This window comes from Phaseolus vulgaris, chromosome 9 (genome assembly GCF_000499845.2).
Source record: "Phaseolus vulgaris cultivar G19833 chromosome 9, P. vulgaris v2.0, whole genome shotgun sequence".
Classification (NCBI taxonomy): domain Eukaryota; kingdom Viridiplantae; phylum Streptophyta; class Magnoliopsida; order Fabales; family Fabaceae; genus Phaseolus; species Phaseolus vulgaris.
In genome coordinates, this window is record NC_023751.2 from 14,159,479 (window position 1) to 14,183,218 (window position 23,740).

The following is a 23,740-nucleotide window of genomic DNA, read 5'->3' on the forward strand; positions in this document are numbered from 1 at the left end:
ATAATTCAAAAAATATCTTTTGAATTCAAAGATACATTATAAATTTTAAAATTTATAATACAAAATTGTATTATAAATTTTAGAGTAAGGGTAAATACATCCTGAACTTTAAAATGTGGAATACAATTTTATATTTGAAATGTATGAATCCGAACAAAAGGAGGAGTGTCAATAAAAAAGATGAAAAAGGGTAAAATTGTCATTTCAAGTGTTCTATGGAGTCGCAGGAAGAAAGAATAGAGGTACAGGAAGAAATTCACTTAAGCCCACATGCTGGCCTTCCAGTCCAGCCCAAGCCCATGTAACTGACCCCGTTCCAGAAATAAGCCCAACGAAGAATCAAATCTCATAAAAAAAAAGTGCATTCGCGTTGAGAGCGCAGTGGGAAGAAGAAGAAGAAGAAGAAGAAGAGGAAGAAGAAGAAGAAGACGAAGGGGTTGACGTGTGAGATAAAAGAATGGAGGACGATAAAATAGTTGGATACGTTACCGCGTACCTGAAGAAGAAAGGTTTCACACAAACCGAGAAGATTTTCCAAGAAGAGTTTCAGCACAACAAAACCACCAATTCATCTTCCAGTAATTCCCTTCTCGAACCCGACATTGCCAACCACCTCCTCGCCTTCTCTCAGTACTTCTCTCCCTTCTCCAACCTCCTATCGTTACCCTCCGTTCACGCTGCATCTCCTCACCGCACTCACTTTCCCGCTTTCAAACCCTATGTTTTGCAGATTGGAGAGTGGTCCCGCTAGGTTCCACGACGGCTACAGCAAACTGCGAACATGGACTTATTCTTCACTGGATTTGTACAAGGTAACGCGCCTCTTTTCACTTTCTTTTTATCCGTTTTTTTTTTCTGTTTTGGTTTCCGCGCGTTTTTGTTACGTCTCTCGCCGTATTTCTGCAGCACGAGTTGCTTCGCGTGCTTTATCCCGTGTTTATCCACTGTTTTATGGACCTTGTGGCGAAGGGACACGTTCAAGAAGGTAATTTTCTGTGTTCTAAATAGGGCACTTGTGCAATGCAGCACGTGTTTTGTTTTGTTGCTGTGTTTGTTTGTGACTGTGGTTGCTGTTTTCAGCTCGGAATTTCTTCAATACTTTTCGTGAAGACCACGAAATGATGCACTTGCGTGACCTTCAGAAGTTGGAAGGAGTTCTTTCTCCTACCCATCTGCAGGTTGGTTCCTGTCTAAAGTTTTGTATTGGTCTTTTACTTTTTTCGAGGTTCTTGGATCGTTAGCAATTAGTGTAAAATCTTGTGCAGGAAATGGAATTCGCTCACTCTCTTAGACAGAGCAAATTCAACATAAAGATATGTGAGGTAACGGATTGATTCTCCTAGGTTTGTTTATGAGCAGCGCTGTATTTCTTTTTATTTTTCACACATTCAAATTAAACCATCTCAGTCAACTAGTTTCTCCAACCTCCAGAACTCTAGTTCCCTGCCCCTTCTGTGGCTTCTTCCCTTACTGTTTAATCATGATTACATATGTAATTATTTGGACCAATATTTGTGATGCTTTTGTTCCTTGGGGGTTTTCAGGCCATAATGTATGTTGGTTCATGCCTATAACTTAAATGCAAATCAATTTGGTTTTCATTTAGCTTTTAAGTTGTTGTAGGTTCAACTCTTTATTGCTAGTTATTCAAATTAGTTGGTTTTATATGCTGGATCATGGTCGCTTGTTTGTGATACTAGTCTTTGCGTAATTTTATTCTCTGGAATTAATGTGTATAAATTTTTTCCACCCTCTCATTTTATATTTTGCACAAACTTAATTGTGGTACATTCACACACTGAATCACCGAGGATGGTGAATTTGAAAGAGGCATATAGAGGATACTTTGGCGTACCCCGGTGTCTCTAGTCCACAGTACACCTGCTGCAGACAGGGAATGCAATGGTGAATGTAATGTTGCATCCTATAAGCCAAGTTCAGATTTGCGAAATATTAACATTCTATGAAATGTTTAACTAACTCATCTATCATTGTAGAAGTTGACCCTGACACTAGGTTTTCACTGAGTCAGTTTTTTTCCTGGATAAACTTTACTGGTTGTAGTGAAACAAGGGTCATTATACAAGGCTCACGATTGCATTAAAGCTTTCTGCCTTTAAATATAGTTTGATTCTTTTCTATTTGGGTTTAACTTAAGTGTCCTTAGCCAAATTATATTTTCCGTGTATATAGTAAGGGTATAATTATAGTAAACTTTGTCCATATCAGCATACAACCATCTTAATCTAAAACCCTTTCAATTGCAAATTATACTCAATAATGTCACGTATCTGTATGTGTACACTCCAGGGATTGTGATTTAGGTGGCACCACATTGATGAGTGGTGGCAACTATTCATCATCTTTGTATAGTGTACTCACATGTTCAAGTGTGGAGCCAATGGCATCAGATAACTTGTTGATTGTGGGGGGGTGGAATTTGGGATGTGTCATCATTTCTAATCTCTGACTCACTTGGCTACCCAGCATTTACAGTGGGCATTTATGTATGCCATTGCTGTTGATTACCTTTATCGTGGGGGATTTGGCTCGCAAGGGCTTAATGGAAGTATCATGCAGGTGTTAGACTCAAGATTAGGTTATATTTTATTTTATAGATATATGGAATTCATCTATCCACAATGTCTTTGGACTATGTTAAGAAGGATGACTTATTTTTGTCTTCTGAAACACATGAACCATCACTGTGGTCTTTACATTTTTCCATTAAAATGGAGCTAAATAAATGGGGAATGCTGATAGCAGTTGATGTTTTGCCAGTATTCCTATGAGCTTCTGTTGCAACATCTACACAGTACGCAATCCACCACTATACTTGGTATTATAAATGAGCACATTAACTTTCAAGGTACTTTTATTTATTATGGATTGCATCCTGCTCATTTGAACTTCTTGTTATTGCATACACTTCATTGTATTTTGGTGTAATGTAGTTTCCCCTGGACAACCTAGCTTAATTTCTGATGATCCGGAAGCTGTTACCCTTACTGGAAGCAGCCAGGAAGCAGCAAACCGGATAAATCAAAAAGAAATTCATTGGGGGGTGAGTCTATTATTATTTCTACTAATTCTGATAAAGTTACAAGTTTTCCTGGTTATCTTGTTTCTGTACATACAACCCTATTTATTTACGTTTGCAAGCTTGGTGTAATGAAAGTGTCATCATAGCGTGAGAAACACTTGAAACTTTTTTTAATTCCCTGCTTTCCCTAATAGTGTCTACGTATTTTTTTTTTCACTTTGTTTTCTGTTAGTAAATGGTGAATTTTGTTGTTTGTTAGAATTTTTTATGCAAATATATTGTTTTAAAACAAGAAATAAAGTGTCAGGTAGGCAGTTTTACAATTTCCTGGACACTTGTTAAAAAGGAGCTTTTTATTCTATTTTTCAAATGAATGGAATTACTTATTTAAATTATTAATGACTGATTCAGTAATTATCTGATTTAATTCTCAATGTGTTTCTCCTGTAGTTACTTGAAGACTCTCTTGAAGAACGGCTGGAAAAGGCAGGGGCCTTGCTTTCAGACTCTGAAAAGGGTGAAGGGGAAGCAAAAGAGGGGGAGAATGACGAGACTAAGGTATATCAGTTATAAAATTCACATGACCTGGTCAATTTAGTAAATTTTACTTGCTTATATTATATGAGGAAACACAGTACCTTTTATTTCTAGAATGTCGGTCTTTCAAGCAGTGTGTGCATGGATTCTATTCTAGGATGTCTTATTTGAGTGTTTTTTCACTATAGTTTTCAAATATTCTTTTAGAAAAGATCATTTGAAGGGGGAAAGCAAGGTGGTGGTTCAGTCAAAAAAGTAAAAAAGGACAAGGGTGGTAATGCAACTGGAAAGAGTGCAAAACCTGAAGCTAATACTGTACCTGCAGCTCCTCGAGTAAAGCCTGAACTCCCCTTACCCATAATGTATTCTCTCAATCCCATATCTTCATTTACCATGCTTTTTAAACTAGTAAGATGAGGATCAGAGCTGAAGGCAATCAAGGGATTATGTTCGTTTTCTTTTCATTCAAAATTGTATTGCTAATGTGAATGCCACAATTCTAAAATAATTGATGGAATTAAAGTAGGAGCAAAGCAGTCATTTTATTGGCATATGTTTTATAAAAAGGGTTTTTCTTTTATTGATGACTTTTCTTCCCTATTATTTTATAAGTGCCATTTCTGTTTAGCCATATAGTCAAATAAAAAAATCAGCATTTAGTCATTCACATATTTTCTAAACTAAATTTAATGAGTCTCCTTTCTGTTGTGGTTGGAATTAAAAGTTATTCTTATAATTTGAGTCCTTTTGCTTACAGAATTTATCAAAGTTCTGAGACTGGGCTCTATTGCTTGCAATGTTTTTGTTTGACACCTGCAATTAGTTGAGTGGAACCTAGATTAATGCATATCACTGAGTGAATTTATGTTTGTTGGGCTCCGTTAGTGCATTTTTAGTTTGTTATAGATGTTTAGGGTTTAGGGTGTTATTTTATTTAGCTTTAGGTTGAATGCTTGTTTTGTTCTAGACAGGAAGAAAGTTTAACCTGAAAAAAATTCATGTGGAGGTGTGGGCATGACTGCTTTTTGTATATTTGGGGGTTGTAAAATGAATTTTTTTTTATTAGAAATGGGAGGGGTGACATCAAATAGGAGGATAACAAACACTCCAAAAGAAGAAAATCTAAATACAACCATAAACATGGAGAAGTTAAGAATGCAGCTAGGTCTCTGCGAGCAAGGCTTCCCACTATTGACCCTTTATTTCTGTGGAAATTGGGTGGAAAGAAATAGAGAATGGAGAGCAGGTAGAAAGTTCCCATTTAATTTGCCTGACACAATAGAAACGAGCAAGATTTTTTTTCCTACAAATTCTCGTATGGAAAGACTTTTTCCCGTTTCTATTTTTAAGTGTGGACTCTAAACTCTATTTTTGTCCTTCATTTCTCTTTGTTCCTTAAAATAGGATGAAAGTGTATACATTTGTTATTCTTTCTGTATATTTCTCTTCATCCAAAGAATTCATTCTTTTCACTATATTTCTATTCATAAAAGACAAGATGTAAGAGGGCAAGCCTCTACTTTAAATGGGAATTCCAAGTCTAACACTGGGTTGATTTGGGACTCCTCTGTGCTGCATCAATCATGTTTAAATGGAAAGAGTGGTCATGTAACTTTGTACAGATGATCCTACACTTTAAAGGGGATATACTTTGAATTGGAATTCCATGTTTGGCTTGTTGCTGATTATTTTGTAGCACAAGTGGGCTAATTGGATGGGTTGGTAGGTAGTACATATCTATTTTACCTGTTATTAGTGGATAAAGTGTTTAGATCCTGCATTCCTCATAATTTTGAAGGGGAAATGGGATATTTTTATTTGTTTCTATCGAAATCAGATAATAGTAGTTGAGCTCTTGAATTAGTCAGATATTCAAAATATTCATTGGACCAAAAGCACATACTTTCTTAAGTGATTCACTTCCGTATATTTTGTTATCCAATGATTCCATGTAATGCAAGGTATTTAATATCACTAATACTAATGATGTAAATATCTCAATGATTAGGTTGTGACTTTTTTGTTACTTCATTTAATTGAATTTCGTAATGCTGAATCATTGCAGCCCAACTGAGGTGGAACAGTCCATCCTTGAGGATTTAAGGAACCGTGTACAGCTCAGCAGTGTTGCATTGCCGTCAGTTAGCTTTTACACATTTATAAATACACATAATGGGTAACGTCCAACACATTTATTATTGTTTTCTATATAACGTTTGGATTTCTGTTGCTTAATTCATTTTTGCATACCATCTCAGTTTAAGCTGTTCATCAATATCCCATGACGGATCATTAATTGCTGGAGGATTTTCTGACTCATCACTGAAGGTCTTTTTTCTTCTCTATATTTCCTCTTATATTCACCTCTTCAATAGAAAACCCTCTTTCTCTGGAGTTCTAAATTGATTGAATTTCTGATTGTATGCCCAGGTTTGGGATATGGCAAAGCTTGGACAACCGCCTGTCAGTTGTAAGTTTGTATTTGTAAATTTCTTTTTGTTTAGACCTAGCTGTTACTGTTGCATCATTGCTTGAGAAATGTGAATTTTGTCAATCAAGTACAATGGTTCAGAGAAAGTATAGTTTAAGAAATACACTGATGAAATAAACTTGTAATTAATTTAAGCAAGACATTCAGTGATATAGTAGTCATACTTTTAACTGCCTCGTGTATAAAGAAGAGAAGAGAGCTTCTTAGCTAGCAGTACCTCTCTTTGTAGTCATCTTGTGATGGACTTATTGACTTGGACTTTGTTGAAGAAAGTCTGCTGGATTATCTTTTAGTCTATTATGAACATAAATTCAATTAGAAAAATAAAGTTTTGGTGGCTTAAGAATGTGATCCTGACCAGTGTAGACATTCTATTTCAATATGGTTTAAGAATGGATCAATTTCCCCCCCTCTAATTGTTAATCGGTAAAACACCCAGGCTCTAGTAACAAACTTAAGATTTGAGTTGAAAAAACAAAGCAAGCTTGAGTGGACGGGAGCTCATGCAATTTCCTAGCATTTTGAGCATGATCAAATGGTTTTGCATGTTGTAAAAGTCTGGTTATCAATTTTGCTATTATTAGCTCTTTCGCAGGGTGAGAATGACACATCACCAAATGATCAAATGTTTGGGCAAGGTGTTGGGAAAAGACAGTATACACTGTTTCAAGGTCATTCAGGACCTGTTTATGCAGCCTCTTTTAGTCCTGTGGGAGATTTTATCCTTTCATCCTCAGCAGACTCAACAAGTACACTTTCTTGATCTCATTTTTTGTTCGTTCTAATTTTGTTCTTTTATATTATAGTTTTAATTCTGAACCTTACGAATATTAAATTTTTATGCAGTTCGATTATGGAGCACCAAACTTAATGCCAACCTTGTTTGTTATAAGGGTCACAATTACCCTGTCTGGGATGTTCAGGTAAAACAATTTTATGTTTTGATAGTGAATGTAGAATAAGATACCAGTTGCATGAATAAAAAATTAAAGATAAAAATTAAAATATGATGTATACTTTAATTGCTTAAACAAATGTAGCACATGCTTGTATATGCAAGTTAGACCACATTCATCTCTATATATGCTCCAAATGTCTTGTTAATGTGATCCACTTTATTTTGTAAAATAAATAAAACAAGACAGGAATGAAGAGCACAACGAGATATCCTAACAAATGACGTCAAGCCTCCCCTTTCTTTTTAGCTTAATATTTGTGAGGGAAAGCCTTTATAATCCCACCCTGTTTATTTTCTTGCATGTTTAATGTGGTATAACGTGTAAATGATACAAACTAGTTCTTCCTCTTTTTCCTCTGTAATTTACTTCATAGTTTTTACTGGTAAAATGTCATGAAATTTTTGTTTGCTATGATAAGAAAGTTTTGAAATTTCTATGGGATTTGTTGAAGAGTCAATGCTGTGCTTTGTACCCTCAAGTTAATTGTTGCAGCTTGCAGAATTCTGCTTTTTAGCACAAATATTTTTTTTCCTCTTTTTTCACCTTGGGACGTCATTCTTGTCTGCATGTACATTCTGGAAGGCTGTGTTATTTATTTGTTTTTATGGATGCAGTTTAGTCCTGTAGGGCATTATTTTGCCAGCTCTTCACACGACAGAACTGCTAGGATTTGGTCCATGGACAGGATACAGCCCTTGAGAATAATGGCAGGGCACTTGTCTGATGTTGATGTAAGTTATTGCATTCCATATTCTTTGTTGCTTCTGTTTTTTTTCGAGATTTTGTTCTTTTCTGGGATCTATATTTGCCACTAGCTTATTTAATTTTCTAATTACGCATCGATTGCTTCGGATTCATATACCTGTGATTTAATTATTTGTACATCTTTAAGTTTATGATCAAGCAGGGTTCTGTGAAGTCTGTTTTGAATAGGGGAAATTATCTTTTATTCTCTTCTGAAGTCATAATAGTGTAAGAATTCCTAATTGGTTATATGTTCAAAATATTTGTCTGCGAAACCTATATTTTGGCACCTAATCTTAGAAAGTTAAAAAGGAGCTATACTCATTATTATGTATTAAGAAACAATCTTGACCTATTTTGTGATCATTTTTAGTGTGTGCAATGGCATGCCAACTGCAACTACATTGCAACTGGTTCCAGTGACAAAACAGTTCGACTATGGGATGTGCAGAGTGGTGAGTGTGTCCGGGTTTTTGTTGGTCATAGGGGTATGATTTTGTCTTTGGCAATGTCTCCTGATGGTCGCTATATGGCATCTGGTGATGAAGATGGCACGATCATGATGTGGGACCTCTCTAGTGGCCGCAGCCTCACACCTTTGATTGGGCACACGTCCTGTGTCTGGTCCCTCGCATTCAGGTGATCCCCTATTGCTGTATTTTATCATAATGAGGAAGTGGATTAAAGGTTTTTGAGGTTGCTATCTCACTTTGGTAACAATACTTACTGGCTATTCATAATGGTTGAATGTATCAGTTCTGAAGGTTCTGTTCTAGCATCTGGATCTGCTGATTGCACTGTAAAATTGTGGGATGTAAATACGAGCACCAAGGTTTCAAGGGCTGAAGAAAAGTAAGTTCGTCTATCATGACAATTGTTTTTGAATCGTTTGGCATAGGAAATCTTTTATTTCTAACTAATCCAAGTTCTTGGGAAAATTTATAAAATTTGTCTAGTAATTATTCAATTTCTACAGCAATAAATAATATATTTACCACGAAGTATCATTGAAAGGTGTATTAACACTCAATTACCACGTGAAACATATATTTTCACTTACCGTCATTGTCAGAGCCAGACCGAAACGGCAAGTTGAATCAGGAATCTGACCAGTCTTCGGTCCAAAACTTTCTAAAATCTGGATTTCATTTGAATCGAGATAAAATCCGTCAAATTGGAAAAACTAGGAAAACCGACACTTTTAAGAGATACAACTGGTTTGGCTCTTGAAGCATTTTTGTTGTTGTAGCTGGGTATTTTAATAGATTTATAGTTGGTAATGAACTGTTTGTTATTATTGATTTTAAATAAGATGTGTATTAGATTTGTTTCTTTTTATTTGTAGCATATTTATTATGTTATGATTTATCACACTTTCAAGTGAAGTTTAATTTTTTTTATAAAATATAATGTTTTATTAAAACTGGTTTGACTCTGGTGGAAGCCGTTGAACTTTTGAACTCGAAATCCATATTCCGTTACCTTTTGACAACCTTGGTGATACCTCTAATTTGTTGTAGAAGTGGGAACGCTAACAGACTTAGATCACTGAAAACTCTGCCAACGAAATCTACCCCAGTTTACTCATTGCGGGTAAGATCACTTGACGCTTGATTACATGCTCATGGTCATGGATAATGTTGATATAATTTTGTAGGATTGAAGCATGCATGTTTGACACTTGCATTCTGTTGTTTGAAACAGTTTTCTCGAAGGAATCTTCTTTTCGCGGCTGGGGCTCTAGCAAAAAGTGGCTAACATATTTGAGTATGTTATGTTTACTAATACATAGATCAGATCAAAGTGGTAGAAGCTGAATTTATCGCCTAAAAAGCAACGCGCATCATAGTTTTGTACTCCCTCTTCTGTACCTCCTATATGTACGGAGGAAATTCCGTTAAATTTTAATGATATTAAATTTGTCAGTAATTTTTATTTTTTATAGTTAATCATATATTTATTGACACATATTCTCTTTTCATTTAATTCATGTATTTCCACTCCAGTAATTACTATCAATCTTTTATATTGTTTCTGGATAAAATAAGTTTTAGTTTTATAAAAATGATTGCAGTAAGCTTAATAAGATTTTATAAGAAATTCCTTAACAGTATTTTGCCATCAATTTTTTTTTTCCTCTATATGAATTAAGGTACGGTGTATATATGGTGGTAAGAAATAATTAACTTTTTGCTGCGTACACACGAAGAATGGCAATTGGAGGAGCCTTGACACGTCAATAGTAAAAAGACCCTCATTCTCAGTAGCACTCCCCCAATTTATTGAAATGTGTATATATATATATATATATATATATATATTGTTAGTGAAAAAATATAGTCTGGCATGTTCGTGGTGGATCTATTAATTTATTAATTATAACCAAGACGCTTTCATTGAGTTCATTTTTAAAAGAGAAATGATTTTTTGACACCTTTTTTTCTTTGCTCCAGATTACACATTTTTTTAAGTGTTAGATTACTTATGTAATAGGATGAGTGTAATTTAGTGTATTGGGTGTCAAATAATAATACTCTTTTTAAAATATCTCAACTGAGGGGGAAAGTTATGTCAAATCACATACAGTGAAGAGGACTTTTATGGTTAAGTGATGAATGAAATATTTCTACGCAATTTTAAGGTCTAAATGCATAGATTAAATGATGCAACTTTTTTAGTTTAAATAGTGATTTCATGTGGTGCCTTAAAAATTTGTTGAATTTTTGGCAAATAAACGGATTTAGTATGCATGTGTATGTATATACAAAGACTATTCAAATCTTGGTTCATCAAAAAGAATAATCCTTTTTATTAGATCTAACCTCTATTAATTAAAGTAATGTCATCTAATTAATCAAATGTTAAGAGTGTTTGAATGCCAATAACTAACATGAAATAAGTAAAACAGACGGAAATTTTACTTTCAGAATTTGACTACAAAATTCTGATAGGAAAAAGGCATACATGAATACCATGAGGCTATAGTTTTTATGATTAGAAAAACACCCGAAAAGCCGTAGTTATTGGTTTGAGGTTGAAGTAAGATGATTGATAAGGTTTGTAGAGGCAATATTAGAAGCTTGTATGGTTAAGTTGCATCCTGAAACCTAAAACTGGGATTGAGAGAGAGTGGGTAGTTTAATATTGTTGTTCCAAAAATATCTCCAACTCCCAATGATGACATGGGAAGCATATTTCCTCAACTTGCAACGACCGCTACAGTGACTCACATTTGAAGGGAACAGCAATTACAACCACACGTTCATTCCTCTTTGCACTTCTCAGTGAATGGTTTTAAATACACCACGGACATTTCATTAATGTTGTCTTCAGCATTCTAAAACTCAACTATTTGTATCCTTCCTTCTCATCTTTTCATTTATTTCCATTGCATACCACAAGGCACATAAACAAGGTACAATGTAAGGACTTTCACAGACTAATGAACAGATAAACATGATAACAGTTTCTCTTCAGAAGGGTGACATGTTTCCACAAACCCAAAGTCAGCACAAGTAGTACTTTGTTTCCCTTTGCCTTTTGTCAGCTACTCCACTGCAATCCAAGGCTTCCTTTTGCTTTCTCTTCATCAACTAACTCAACCAGTCACACAGGCATCAACACAATAATTCACCACAATTTTTAAATCACAACATTCTGAATCCAACTCTTCATTAGCAGACCCAAAATTAAATGTCAGTCCATATTGTGCAGAAAAAAAAAACCACTATGTATATGATTTCAAATACCTACTGAGGACAACAATCAAGATGATTAAGAGAGCAGACAAATCAAGAATACAAATTTTCCTAATTACTGGTTTTACTGAAAACATGATAGATTTTACCATGATACTGACAATGAAGCTATTGTCTCAATGCTATCTTTCAGTACTTTGATGCTTTATTACTGAGCTCCAAAGTGTCATTTGAAAATTGATCCTGAACCATTACAAATACAAACACATCCTTATACCATGCTGGGGTGTGTTTAATTTGGTGAATAACTTAATTAACTCTTCATTCAAATAAGAGCTTGAATTGTAAGCTACACTGAAAAGATTTCTTAGTTATTTTTTAAAAGTTTAGCTGTAATGTTTATTAAAATAAGGTTAAATAATATATTAAAATGACCTAAATCACTGTCATAAACTTGTATAATAGCTCTTCCAAAAGTCCCTTAAAATTGTTGGAAAAGTTATACTAGAATATTAACGTGGAAGGATATACTGTTAAATGAAGATGCAAGCTTAACCACCAAAGACTTTTTGTGAATCATTCGCCTAAACATTAGTAGAAAGAACAATTAGACGGTCGAATTATCAATCACTATTTGAATTTGAATGTCTAATCAAAAGTGGAACACTGTTTACTATGACCTGATAAGATTAGATAAGATTAAGCATAAATAGAGAAAACAGGTACATGGTCTTCAATTATCATAAAGTCTAAAAGAAACATAAATAAGTGGACAGATTATGAAACAACCACTTTGAGCTATAAACCATGATAAGGGTTGATAAGAAAAAAATAACAAATTTGAAGTGTATGGAAAATCAAAACATAAAAATATGTCAGTTATAAGTTAGTTCTGAAATGAAAATGAAATCCAATTAACTAAATGAAAAAGCTTTCTACTTTTACTCTTAATTAAAATGTCATTTTATTTTCTATTTACAAAAAATTGTATAAAAAAAATGTAGAAATGAGTGTCGTTTTTGTATTAAAAGTAAAAAAACAGAAAACCTTTTCTGGAATCAAATAGACAATTTTAAACTAGAATTTACACACTTCCACATACAAATGTTTAAAATATACCAGAATGAGTTCACTCGTGCAATCTTTAAAATCTTGAACAAAAAATTTCTGTAGCTTATGCAAATGCAAGCCATGGAATCAAAACGTTTAAATAAACTTTCACTTCAGAAAAAAGTCATAGAATCTGAGAAATCTTAACATGTACTTGGGCTTCCAATTCAATTTTCTTTCCATCACGTTTATCATTTCTATCTTGTTTATTTTTTTCTGGGTGTCACCAAACAAAAATACAGAACTTAAAATAATAATATTCATTTTATTTTTAATTTAAAATTCTAATAAAAATAATAACATTTTGATAATATTTGTTTTATTTTTAATTTAAAATTATAATATACATTATTATATTATTAAAGTGGCTTGTAAAGTATAATTTTTTCTTGTAAGTGTCAAAGTATTATTTCATTACAAGAGTAGCAACCAGTGAAATGTTTTTCAATGAATCAAACCACTGCTGTATAAATCAATAATCCATGTGGTTATATAAGAAAAAAATGCTTACAATAATCATCACCATAATTCATAACTTATTTTTCAGAATTACAAACCAAATTGAAAGACAAAAAATTGAGTACAAAAAAGAAAATCATTGATATGGATGGACTTAGTTGCAAACAAGTAAATGTGTATAAAGCTCTGAACTTCTAAAGATCTCTGATTCGATTTTACGACCAAAAATCATTGGTAAATTAATCTAATGGAAGCGTAAATCGTGTTCATCATTTATACATGTGAAATCCATATCAATTAATCACACACCTTAAAAGAAAACTTCAAATTTGCCCTCATTTTAGAATTTTTATATATGAAATATAATGGTGATAAATGTAGTAATAATATATAGAAAATTGTGGAGCATATATTCTTCAGAACATAGCATATATAAATACAATTGAATCTAAATAATTCCATGAAAAAAAAGAAGATGCAATCATATCCGTCACGTACTCCTTCTAATACACCCACCAATTCTATATTGTATTTTCACCCATTGGATATATATTGTCTCCATCAAAGGAAAACCAAAATAAATGTGAAAAGGATATATAGGTGGTTCATATTAAAACCCCATAAAAGATCAATTCTAAAAGTTATTAAATAAACATAGAACCTTTGAATCCCTATTTGAATTTAAAAACTACAAAATCTTATTGCCATTAAAGATGATAACTTAAAGACCAACACATCACCAAAACCTTTTCTTTTCGAAAACCTTGACCAAATAAATGGGAAAATAATTAAATTGTTATAGTTAATATCATTTGATTTTATGTAGAAGTAACAGGCCTATAGAAATGAATTTGCATTAATTAAGCACCACAGGAGTAACAGGCATTAATTAACCTATGTTTACCTAAGAGATATGTCTGATTCAAGATTAACCTCTTCAATTCTCCATGATTCATTCACTATATTAAACATTTTAGTCCCCATTCAATATATCATGCCACTAGTTAAACAAGGTATTTCTAATAATTAACAGTAGTCAGCAAAAAGAAAGCAAAAAATGTAAACAGTGACAACATAATGATGCTGCTTTTCCAACATCCAGAATAAGTAAGAAGGGTCAAAGCCTAAGCTTAAATCTGCATCAAACTCGGAGAAATCAGGGTGCAGCTTGTGCAGAATATCAATCCAAACATTTATTTCAACACTACAAAATTCAAAAGTAAAAAGAACTTAACAAGAAAATCTCCGAAATAGTGAAGACATAGCAAGGAGAGAATCGAAACAGTGGTCACATTCCCAAACTCTCAAACAACTTTGTCGTAGCTGAGTACAAAGAACGTACACTACAGTTAAGGTGATAGGGTTTAACAGATAAGCCAACCAAAACCGGTTAAGAAACGCATCCAAAAGTCCAAGATACTAGAATCTAGCTAACCTGAGGTGGGCACAAAAACTAGTCAACAGGAACCGGTACCTCTTACGGAGTAAATAAACCTCGTTCGCATGTGCAAGAATTATAAAATATAGGGAATGATGAACATGAAATCAGGAAGACAATGTTAGACAGAGAGAAAAAAATTGTGATGACCACACTAAATGACGTGAATGGTCCCATGTTATGCTATGCATATTAAAAAAATTGCCGCTAATTAACCTGCACTGTTAATGAGGGAGTTCGTTCTGCCACGCTATCAAAAGTCACGCTTTTCTGTTTAATTACAGATAATATAAAATTGAATGATGATCAGTAATATATAGAAAATCCATCTGGGAATAGATCATGAAACTGAAGCATAAAAATAGGGAAAGAAACATAGAAACATAAAAACGACACTGGTTTTCTTTTCACTGTTTGATATATATATAATCAATTAATAAACAATGAACCTGTTGTGAGGCATGGATGATGTTGTTGTTGTTGTTGAGTTGAGGTCCATGATGAGAGTGTGAAAAGTTGTGGAGAGAGTGTGTGGGGTTGAGTTGGGGTTTGTTTGGTGGGAATTGGAACAAAGCAGAGCCAGTTTGGAAGTAATTTCCAGCACTGGAAGTTGACAGAAAGAGAAGTGAGCACGCAAAAGTAACAGCATATAACTATACCAGGTGCCTCTGTGTGCTCACTCTCTTCTGTCAATTTCTATGTTCCAAGAAAGAAAAACAAAGTGGAAGGGTAAGTGCTAAAAGCAAATGACTGCCCAAATTTGGAAAGCTTCACAAAAAGGAAAAGTGGATTTGAAAAATCAAAAGGGGAAAAAAATGGTAATTGAATCAGATCTGGAGGAATAGAGAGATACCCATTAAAGGAAAAACGAAGGACTGTTGTCATATACGATCCACACCATCCACCCACCCACCCACCCACCATCTTATTTATCCACAATTCAATTACTAGAAAAATGATTAGGGTTTGATAATTGATACCCATGAAGAACATCACAAAATAATAGGAAAAATAACAGGTGTATTAACGTATAAACTTAGTACTTAAAAAAGTGAAAAAAAAATTGTATGAACAATTGTTTAAACTGATATGAGATAGTTGTTAAGAAAAGTAAGATGTTGAAAATGGAGAAAGAGGAGAAGAAAAAAAGAAGAAAGATGAAAGACGAAGCAGAAAGAAACTGATAGTGTTTGTGTTGGTGGTTGTGGCATAGGTATGAGAAAGCCCTTACTCATGCAACACGTCCCAATGACACGTATGAGATCCCAACCCCCCCCCACACACACCTCAGAGACTCTGAAGTTGGAATAGTTAACACACATCTGCATCTAACTCCCTTGAAAGACGAAGAGCTAGAAATTGGAAATGATAGAGCAGCTTTTCTCTGCACACACAGACCCTTAAATAGTTAAATGTCACAAATGACATTGCATTTCATTTCTTCTTTTTCTCTTTTTCCCTTCTAAATCTGTCAATCTTATGACCCCAAACCAAAACATCATCATAAAATCATTTATTATTTATCAGATACCAATCATGATAATATTTTCATCTTTCTTTTCGTTTAGAGATGGAAGATTGGATGCGTCAACATATAAAGAAAATAAAACAACAAACAATTTTGTTTATATATATTTGTTTTCTATTATAATAATAATAAACAATTAAAAATAAAATTATCTTCTTTACAGTTAAACAATATTTCTTTGTATTTTTTTTTATTTTTTTTTCATTTTGTTGTTCTATCAATGGAGTGTGTGTGATGGGGGGAGTGAATGTGACGTTTTAGGAGAAGACAAAGAGAACAGGAAGGACACGATAAAAGGGAAGAGAGAGATGATGGAATGATGAGCGTCTGATGAGGAAAGGGGCGTTCCCTGCCGTGTGATCAGAGTGGGTACCAAAGCTGTTACGGTGGTAATGATGTATTGGAAATTGGGCTGATTGGACTTTGGGCCTGCGACATTTGGGGAGACAAAAAACCATTAGGATTCACTGCGACCACACGTACTGTAACGCTTCCCAAACATCACCTCACTCACCCTATTCCTATTCCTATTCCTATTCCTCCTATTCCTGTTTCTACACCTATTCCTATGCCTATTCTGCTTTTACTCCTTTCATCTACGCTTCTCCTGTTTGCAGTCTCACTTTACATCAAAACCTTATCTTCTTACCTTACCACCAAATCTAACCCCTCTTAATAATTCCATTATTTTCTCAACCACAAAATAATTCTATTTTTTTATCTATGTTTTAATAAACTACATTAATATTTTACTAGTAATATAAAGCAATAAAAAAACACCTGTTAGTATTTTAGCAAATAATCCATTGACCTAAAGTGGAGTGAAATTTGATGGAAAAAAATACATGGAAGCAACACAGAATTTAACGTGATTCGATCGTCAATCTAAATTCATACAGACAACTGTTAGGTTTTCATTATATCATGTTGCACCCAATTACTAGTACAATTATTTTTTTAAATATAAATTATAAAATAAATACATAATAATTAAGTTCACTTACTAAACATGGTGTTTAGTCAACCCAACTCAATTGATGTTGACTTCATAGCCAAACAAAATTATATTTAAAAAAATGTTTTAATGGTAGGTTGAAAGCAATGTGATGTTATTATTATAAGAGAAATAATTAGAAAAAACAAAAAACAAAAAATAAAAAACGAGTGAGATAGGTACGTGAGAGAGGCATGAAAGGTGTACGATGTGCACCCAAAACGGAATGGTTGGCCTTTGGAGTAAAATTGAGGTGTAATTAATTTTATATATATTTTATTAATAATTAAAAAAGAAATAAAAAAAAATAATGATGATGTTAGCCGTAGAGTGTAGCAGAGAGAGGCAGAAGCAGGGACCGTTCCTTGGTACTTTGTACCATTTTTCTTTAGTCGTTATCTCTCTGTTTTTTCTCTTTTTAATCGAAACCCTATTCCCAACACTCAATATTCAAACCCTATCATCTTCTTCCCTTCTTCTCTTCTCTGTAATTATTTACCCATCACTTTTCAACCTCAAAATACACCTCCTAACTTAAGTTTAACATCATCAATCCACTACAATACTTTCTTAAGTACCTTTCATTTCACTCTAAAAATACTGCTATAAATTCAAATAACTTAATTCCTCAACCTTTTCAACCCAGATTCATTTAGATCAAGTTTCATCGTCAGTTTGTGTACTCATCTACTTTTTTAACACAATATAATTATAATTTTTTTAAATTTATAAATTTATTCAAATTTTTCTTATTATATAGTAAAAATTATAAAATAAAAATTAAATTTTAAAGACAAAAATAATTAGTTGTTATAGTTACTAAATTATAAATTATTTTAAAAACTAATCAATTTTTTTATTGATAATAAAAATTAAGTAATTAGATACCAATTTAAAAACTATTTAATAATTATATAAATTAATTTAAAAATTATTTTCTTTTAATTTTTATAATAATTTTTAATTTAATTATTATAATAACTAATTATTTTTGTGTTTAAAATTGATTTCTATTTCATAATATTCTTATAGTCTCATTATATATTAATTTATATATCCAATTATAATATCTAAGAATTGAAATTAATTTTACTGATGTGATTTAATTTTAGAAAATAATGATTAAAAACATTTTTTTTGAACAAAATTGAATAAATTATTTGTTGGTCTTATATATGACCATGCAAGACCAAATATTTTTTTTTTTCCATTTGGAATTTTAGATGGAAAGGAGTAATATATTTTCCTAGTTTTAACTGTAAAATTAAGTAACAATTGATAAACTAGTGATAACTGATAGTTCAAGCATCTTAAACTAAGTTATTTTAAATCTTAAATATTTTGTAAATTTATCTCTTAAATTATTTAAAAATATATAAAATGACACATATGATATTTTTACGTGAATTTCAGTTTATGGTTAAAAATAGGTGTTTCTAGTTTGTTTTTTAAATTTTGACTTTAACTCTTTGCTTTTTTTATATTTGTAGATGAATTATTTTAATCACAATTTTTTTAATTTCAAATATTATGTTTTTCATATTATATATCTTATTGTTAATCTTGTTCTATGTCTTAAAATTAAATAAATATAACTAATGCATATTGTAGTAGATGTTACATTTTTGTTATATTAGTTAGAGTATTGATTAAAATAAATAGTTAAATATAACAGTATTCAAAAAATAATCAAATAAATCCATTATTATAAATTTCTTCAAATATAATATTTAACTAATAAAATAAATAGTAATACTTTAAAAACATTTAGAAAATATATCATTTTAAAAATTACTATTTTTTCTATAGTAAAATTGTTTAAATATACGAAATTGATAACTAATTATTTCTATTTGTTTAAGAAAAATATAGTCCATAGTTACTAAAAAAAACATTTAATTATTATTAATAAATTAAATATTATTTTAGAGATTAAAATAATTATTAATATTTAAAATAATTTTTATTATTAATAAAATTTATAAACTAATTTCTAAATTATTATCTAATTAGTTGAGTTTAACAAGATAGTTATAAGTTTAACAAAAATGATTTCATAATCTCAATTCAAAATTAATGTTAATTTAAGCACAATTCTCATTTATATTATTAATAAATTTCCTAATTTATCTTAATCTAGTTCCACTTCATTTTAAAAAATAGAAACTCACAATTGTGAAACAATTCAAAAAGAGAACACAAAAAAATGAAAAGAAATCTGTATATAAAATAGGTCTGTATCTCATTAAAGAAAAATTGCAGAAGAGATCAATAGAACTCAAAAAGATAAAACAAAATGTATTTAATGTTCTTGCACCTTGGTTTTCTAAAAGCATTTACGAAGTTAGTGAGGAAGATTTTAGCTTCCTAACACTTGCATATATACTTTGTAATAATATTTCTTGAAATTAATTGATGTTCCATGTTTTTTTAATAATAGTTTTTTTTATGTTTTATTATATATCCAATAGTATGAAATTTGTGTGTCCTATAATTAAAAGTCATAATTTAACATCACAAGTTTAATAAATCAATAAATATGAACATGGTGACGACTATGCACATTCTTATCTTAATTCCTGTATCCAATCTAATCAGTTGTATTCATAATTATATTTGGTTAATCAGTTGTATTCTCCTTCAACGTCTCACAAATTCAAACAATATCTATGAATACAAATTTATTTCACATTCATAGAAGCAAAGATTTATGATATGGTTATTTCAATAAATTAAAAAAACTAACAATAAATCTGTTCAGTTGGATATACTGAAAAATAACATACACTAAAAAAATCATGAAATAAAAATTAATTTTAGAGATAAAAAAATAATTAATTATTATAATAACTAAATTAAAAACAATTTTAAAAATTAAAAAGAAAATTGATTTCTAAATTAATTTATATTTCTGTTAAATCGTTTCTAAAGTGTTATTTAATTAGCTATCAAGGTTTTTCTACCAAATTTAGAATTAGTTGTTAAAACCTTGATAGTTAATGAAATACCAATTTAAAAACTATTTAATAATAATAGAAACTGATTTAAAAATTATTTTTTTTAATTTATAAAATAGTGTCTAATTTAATTATTATATCAATTAATTATTAATGGGAATACAATTTAGAATTAAAACAAAACAGATCTGAGATGTAACAAAGCAATGCATTTATCTGATGACACCAATGGTTTCCTTGAAACATAACTGACACAAGTTCAAAACAACAGTTGCATCACTGCAATGAATATCAACGATGACACTCTAACAGTCACAATTCCTGAAAGCAATTTATATTTATTTACTATCCAACAACTCAATTTCTTAAGCAGATAATTTTGAATAATGAATGTGTATATATTTTATAGAATACAGAAAAAGAAAAGAAAGATGAAATGGCTGGGACAGTATTAATTATCACATTTATTTTATACCCAAATAATTATTACTTTAATATAGTGTAAAATTTCATTCTAAAAAGTAGTTGTAAAATGAATATTTTCTTTTAAAATAATGGTGTGAAAAGGTATTTTTCTAGTTTGTGGCTGAAGTTGGTGATGGCAAAAGAGTGGAAACATAATTGCAATCCTTTTACATCCGTACAGAAGGAGGGATCCATTGGTGAGAGTTACAACTTGCAAGCCCATGTGCATACACCACAACTTGCTATCCTCATATTTATTAGGGTTTTATTTCTCATAACTTTTTTTATTCTAAATTAATTTTATTTTTAAATAATTGTTATAAAATCTTAATATGGATACATTGTTACTGTAATGTTTTTGTTAGGTTATGGACCTGACATGATAGTTGGTTATTTATGATTGTTGGTTGGTTATTTATGGTTATTTCTCTATGTATATAACATTATAAGAAAGTACAAATCAAGAAATCTCAATCAATTAGCATTAATTACTCAATTAAGACATAATCATGATTAAAAAGAAGAGGTTACAATTCGGTCTATATATACTAGATTACACTCTACAAAAATGATCATCTAATAAACACAAGGAGTACTCACAACTCCTATTTTATATTATACTAATTATATTTTATGTTCTTACTGACTATGTCATCGCAGGAGAAGCCCCATTGTTCCATCACTAGAGCTTGAAGAAAAACCATCTGAAAAAACTCATTCAGATGGCGACCAAGCTCAAGTTGGCTAGAACAGTTTTATATTATTATGTAATTATAAAATAGATTATAATATTATTATAACAACTATTTATATTTATATTTAGAGTATTTTTTAATGGATTCACAATATAAAAAAAAAAACTAAATTTTTATTGTAAGAAGTCAACCATCTTACCACCTCTGATAATTTATTATTGAATAAAGTATAAATTTGTTTATTGTTAGTGTATAATAATTTAATCATATTATTTTAATTTGATTTAAAAGATTTTATAAATTGAAGTTATAGCTTAATATGCATGTATTATTAATGTAAATTTAAGTTAAAAATGATTATGTCGTCAATTATGATCTTCAATGTTCAGAAAGTTCTTCTGAGAGAAAATATTAGAAAGATTTAGTACGAATGAATCATAAAGATTCTATGTAAAATTTAAGAAAATATTTTTGACCTAAAACCTTAAAATAATAAATATATGGATCTTCAGGTTCATTCATATATAATATGAGGTTAAATGTATAATAATAAAAAAATATCTAAAATCTCATTTTCCATTTTCACTCCAAACAATACTGATATGAGAAATATTAAGTAAGAAATTAAAAAAAGATTCATATAGAATTATTGAATCATCAAAATCTTCTATGAAAAAGAGACAGTAATATTTCATTAAAGAAAATGAAGAGAAGAGAGATTATATATGTGATCAATGTTATTCATTCAGTGATTCTCTTAAGAGAGATAACTTTGTAATCCTATTTTTAAGAAATTATTTTTTATTACATCTGAAAAAAAAAAAATTCAGTCAAATTTCTGGTATTATTATTTTATTCTCTTTACTTATTTTTTTTCAAGGAAATTTAATCTATTAATTCCCAATAATTATTATTTAAAAGTACAAAGGAATCTACCACAAATTCTGAGCCCAATATACTTAATCAAAGTAAAACTCTGACATAATTAAACACTATTATGTATGTTGTGATGAATTTCCTGGTGTCTGCTATCAATTCTAATAATAAAAAACACTAATATATATGTTGTAAAAAGAATTTATTTATAATTTAATTAACCGAGTGGTGTTTAACTTACTTAAACCGAGGGTGTTTAATGAATATGTCTTGGATTAAAAAAAAAGAATTATGATTGTAGATGAAATTAAGAAGGTCTGAGTCATATTTGTTCTATTAAAATTCCTACAAGAAAGTTTGACAGATACATTTCTACAGATAAATTTTCTGTTGCACAAAATGTGTTTATTTAACAGATGTACAAGAAAAAAATTATAATTTAATCAATTCTTTATTATTTAGTCGTAGTTATGACTGTTTTTTCTAACTCTTCCCTTGTTAAAAACTGTGTTTCATAAAAAAATTGAGTGTTTTTTATCTGAATTTAAGATTATTATTTTTTTGTGGAAAGTAATGAGTTTCACAGACACATTTATATATTCTGACAAAGTGGCGTCTGTGTGATGCATGAACTAATCTACTCTATCAGAAAGAGAATATGCAGCTAAAAAAGAAAAAGTGAAGTTTGCAAATCAATTGAAAAGGTACAAAATTCTGATTGGTGATCACTGATAATCAATATATGTGGCTTTAGCAAGAGGACAAAAGCAAAGTCACTTTTGCATGACCCATATATTCAATTGGGTTTTGGCCTCTTGTAACTTCACTTTGCAGCAACGTTTGACCAATAAATAAAAAAGAAAATAAAAGTACATGTAACTCTAATCTTTAACCTGCTACACTATGTTTTTAAAATCAAGGATCAAAAGTAGCTAAAGATTTGGAGTTCTAACAACCAGCAAATTATGAAAAGACAAAACCACCACTATGTATTGTCTGTAAGAAGAAAGGGGATATTGGAACATAGTGTGTGGAGCTGTACTTTTCAGATCAATAATTCACAAAACAAGACACCACCCACCTTTTCTTAAATCAGAGATCTAAACTATCATTCAAAATTAAAACTCAACTCTCAAGTTTTAATATCATCAAAATTCAAACCAAAATACACACCAAGCTTTCATCCATTTGCTATAATGGAATGTTTTCGTGGCCCAACACAAACTAGATTCTCATAAATTAGCTGAGGGATGTTTCTTCCTGCACCCCATCATTCTTCTTTCGCACCCCATCAAATAGGTGAAATTATTAAGACCTCATTGTGGAAAACTCTTTCCAGAACATACATTCTAAAATGTATTATATACGTTTTTGAAAAATTTATTCCAAAAAGTATTTTTCAGAAATATATTTGTTGAATTGTGGAAAGTATGTTCTGAAAAACTTCTGAAAAAGATAATCCAAAAGTCATTTAAAAAGAGGGTAAAACAATTTTCTTTATTAAATTAATGGGATACAAGAAGAATTTTGATACGATTCAGGAAAGAAACTGTCTTAGCTGAGACGGTAACACACAGCCAACCTATCTGCACCCCCATAGTTCACATATACACCAAACTGTCTCTTGTCAGTTACCCTTTTTGCCTTTGTCACTACTTTTAACTATGTGTTGTGTCATAAATAAACTTTTTGTTCTGAATAATATTAAAGAGTCCTGAATTACACAATCCAAAGTTTTTCATTATG

General features: G+C 30.9%; 1 protein-coding gene and 1 long non-coding RNA gene across 3 annotated transcripts; one reads left to right on the top strand and one right to left on the bottom strand.

Annotated features, from left to right (window-relative positions):
* Nucleotides 1–353: 353 nt before the first annotated feature.
* LOC137820907 (transcription initiation factor TFIID subunit 5-like) lies at nucleotides 354–9,779 on the top strand. 2 transcript variants are annotated; one of them, XR_011082713.1, is made up of 20 exons: nucleotides 354–630; nucleotides 731–812; nucleotides 907–985; nucleotides 1,081–1,178; nucleotides 1,266–1,322; nucleotides 2,782–2,869; nucleotides 2,955–3,064; nucleotides 3,494–3,601; nucleotides 3,788–3,942; nucleotides 5,646–5,756; nucleotides 5,839–5,908; nucleotides 6,011–6,050; nucleotides 6,656–6,820; nucleotides 6,918–6,994; nucleotides 7,645–7,761; nucleotides 7,923–8,002; nucleotides 8,148–8,413; nucleotides 8,531–8,626; nucleotides 9,295–9,367; nucleotides 9,479–9,779. XR_011082713.1 is itself a non-coding variant. In XM_068625235.1 (19 exons), the coding sequence occupies exons 1-19, from the start codon at nucleotides 458–460 to the stop codon at nucleotides 9,530–9,532; spliced, it is 2,019 nt and encodes a 672-aa protein (XP_068481336.1). In that variant the 5' UTR covers nucleotides 354–457; the 3' UTR covers nucleotides 9,533–9,779. The 2 variants fall into 2 exon arrangements, 1 of the variants encoding a protein (XP_068481336.1); XM_068625235.1 differs by lacking the exon at nucleotides 7,923–8,002.
* A 3,271-nt stretch (nucleotides 9,780–13,050) lies between these two features.
* LOC137821068 (uncharacterized) lies at nucleotides 13,051–15,854 on the bottom strand. Its single transcript, XR_011082735.1, has 2 exons — nucleotides 14,929–15,854; nucleotides 13,051–14,749 (listed from the first exon to the last, which is right to left on the bottom strand). It is a non-coding gene; the product is annotated as an uncharacterized lncRNA (long non-coding RNA).
* Between the last annotated feature and the right edge of the window lie 7,886 nt (nucleotides 15,855–23,740).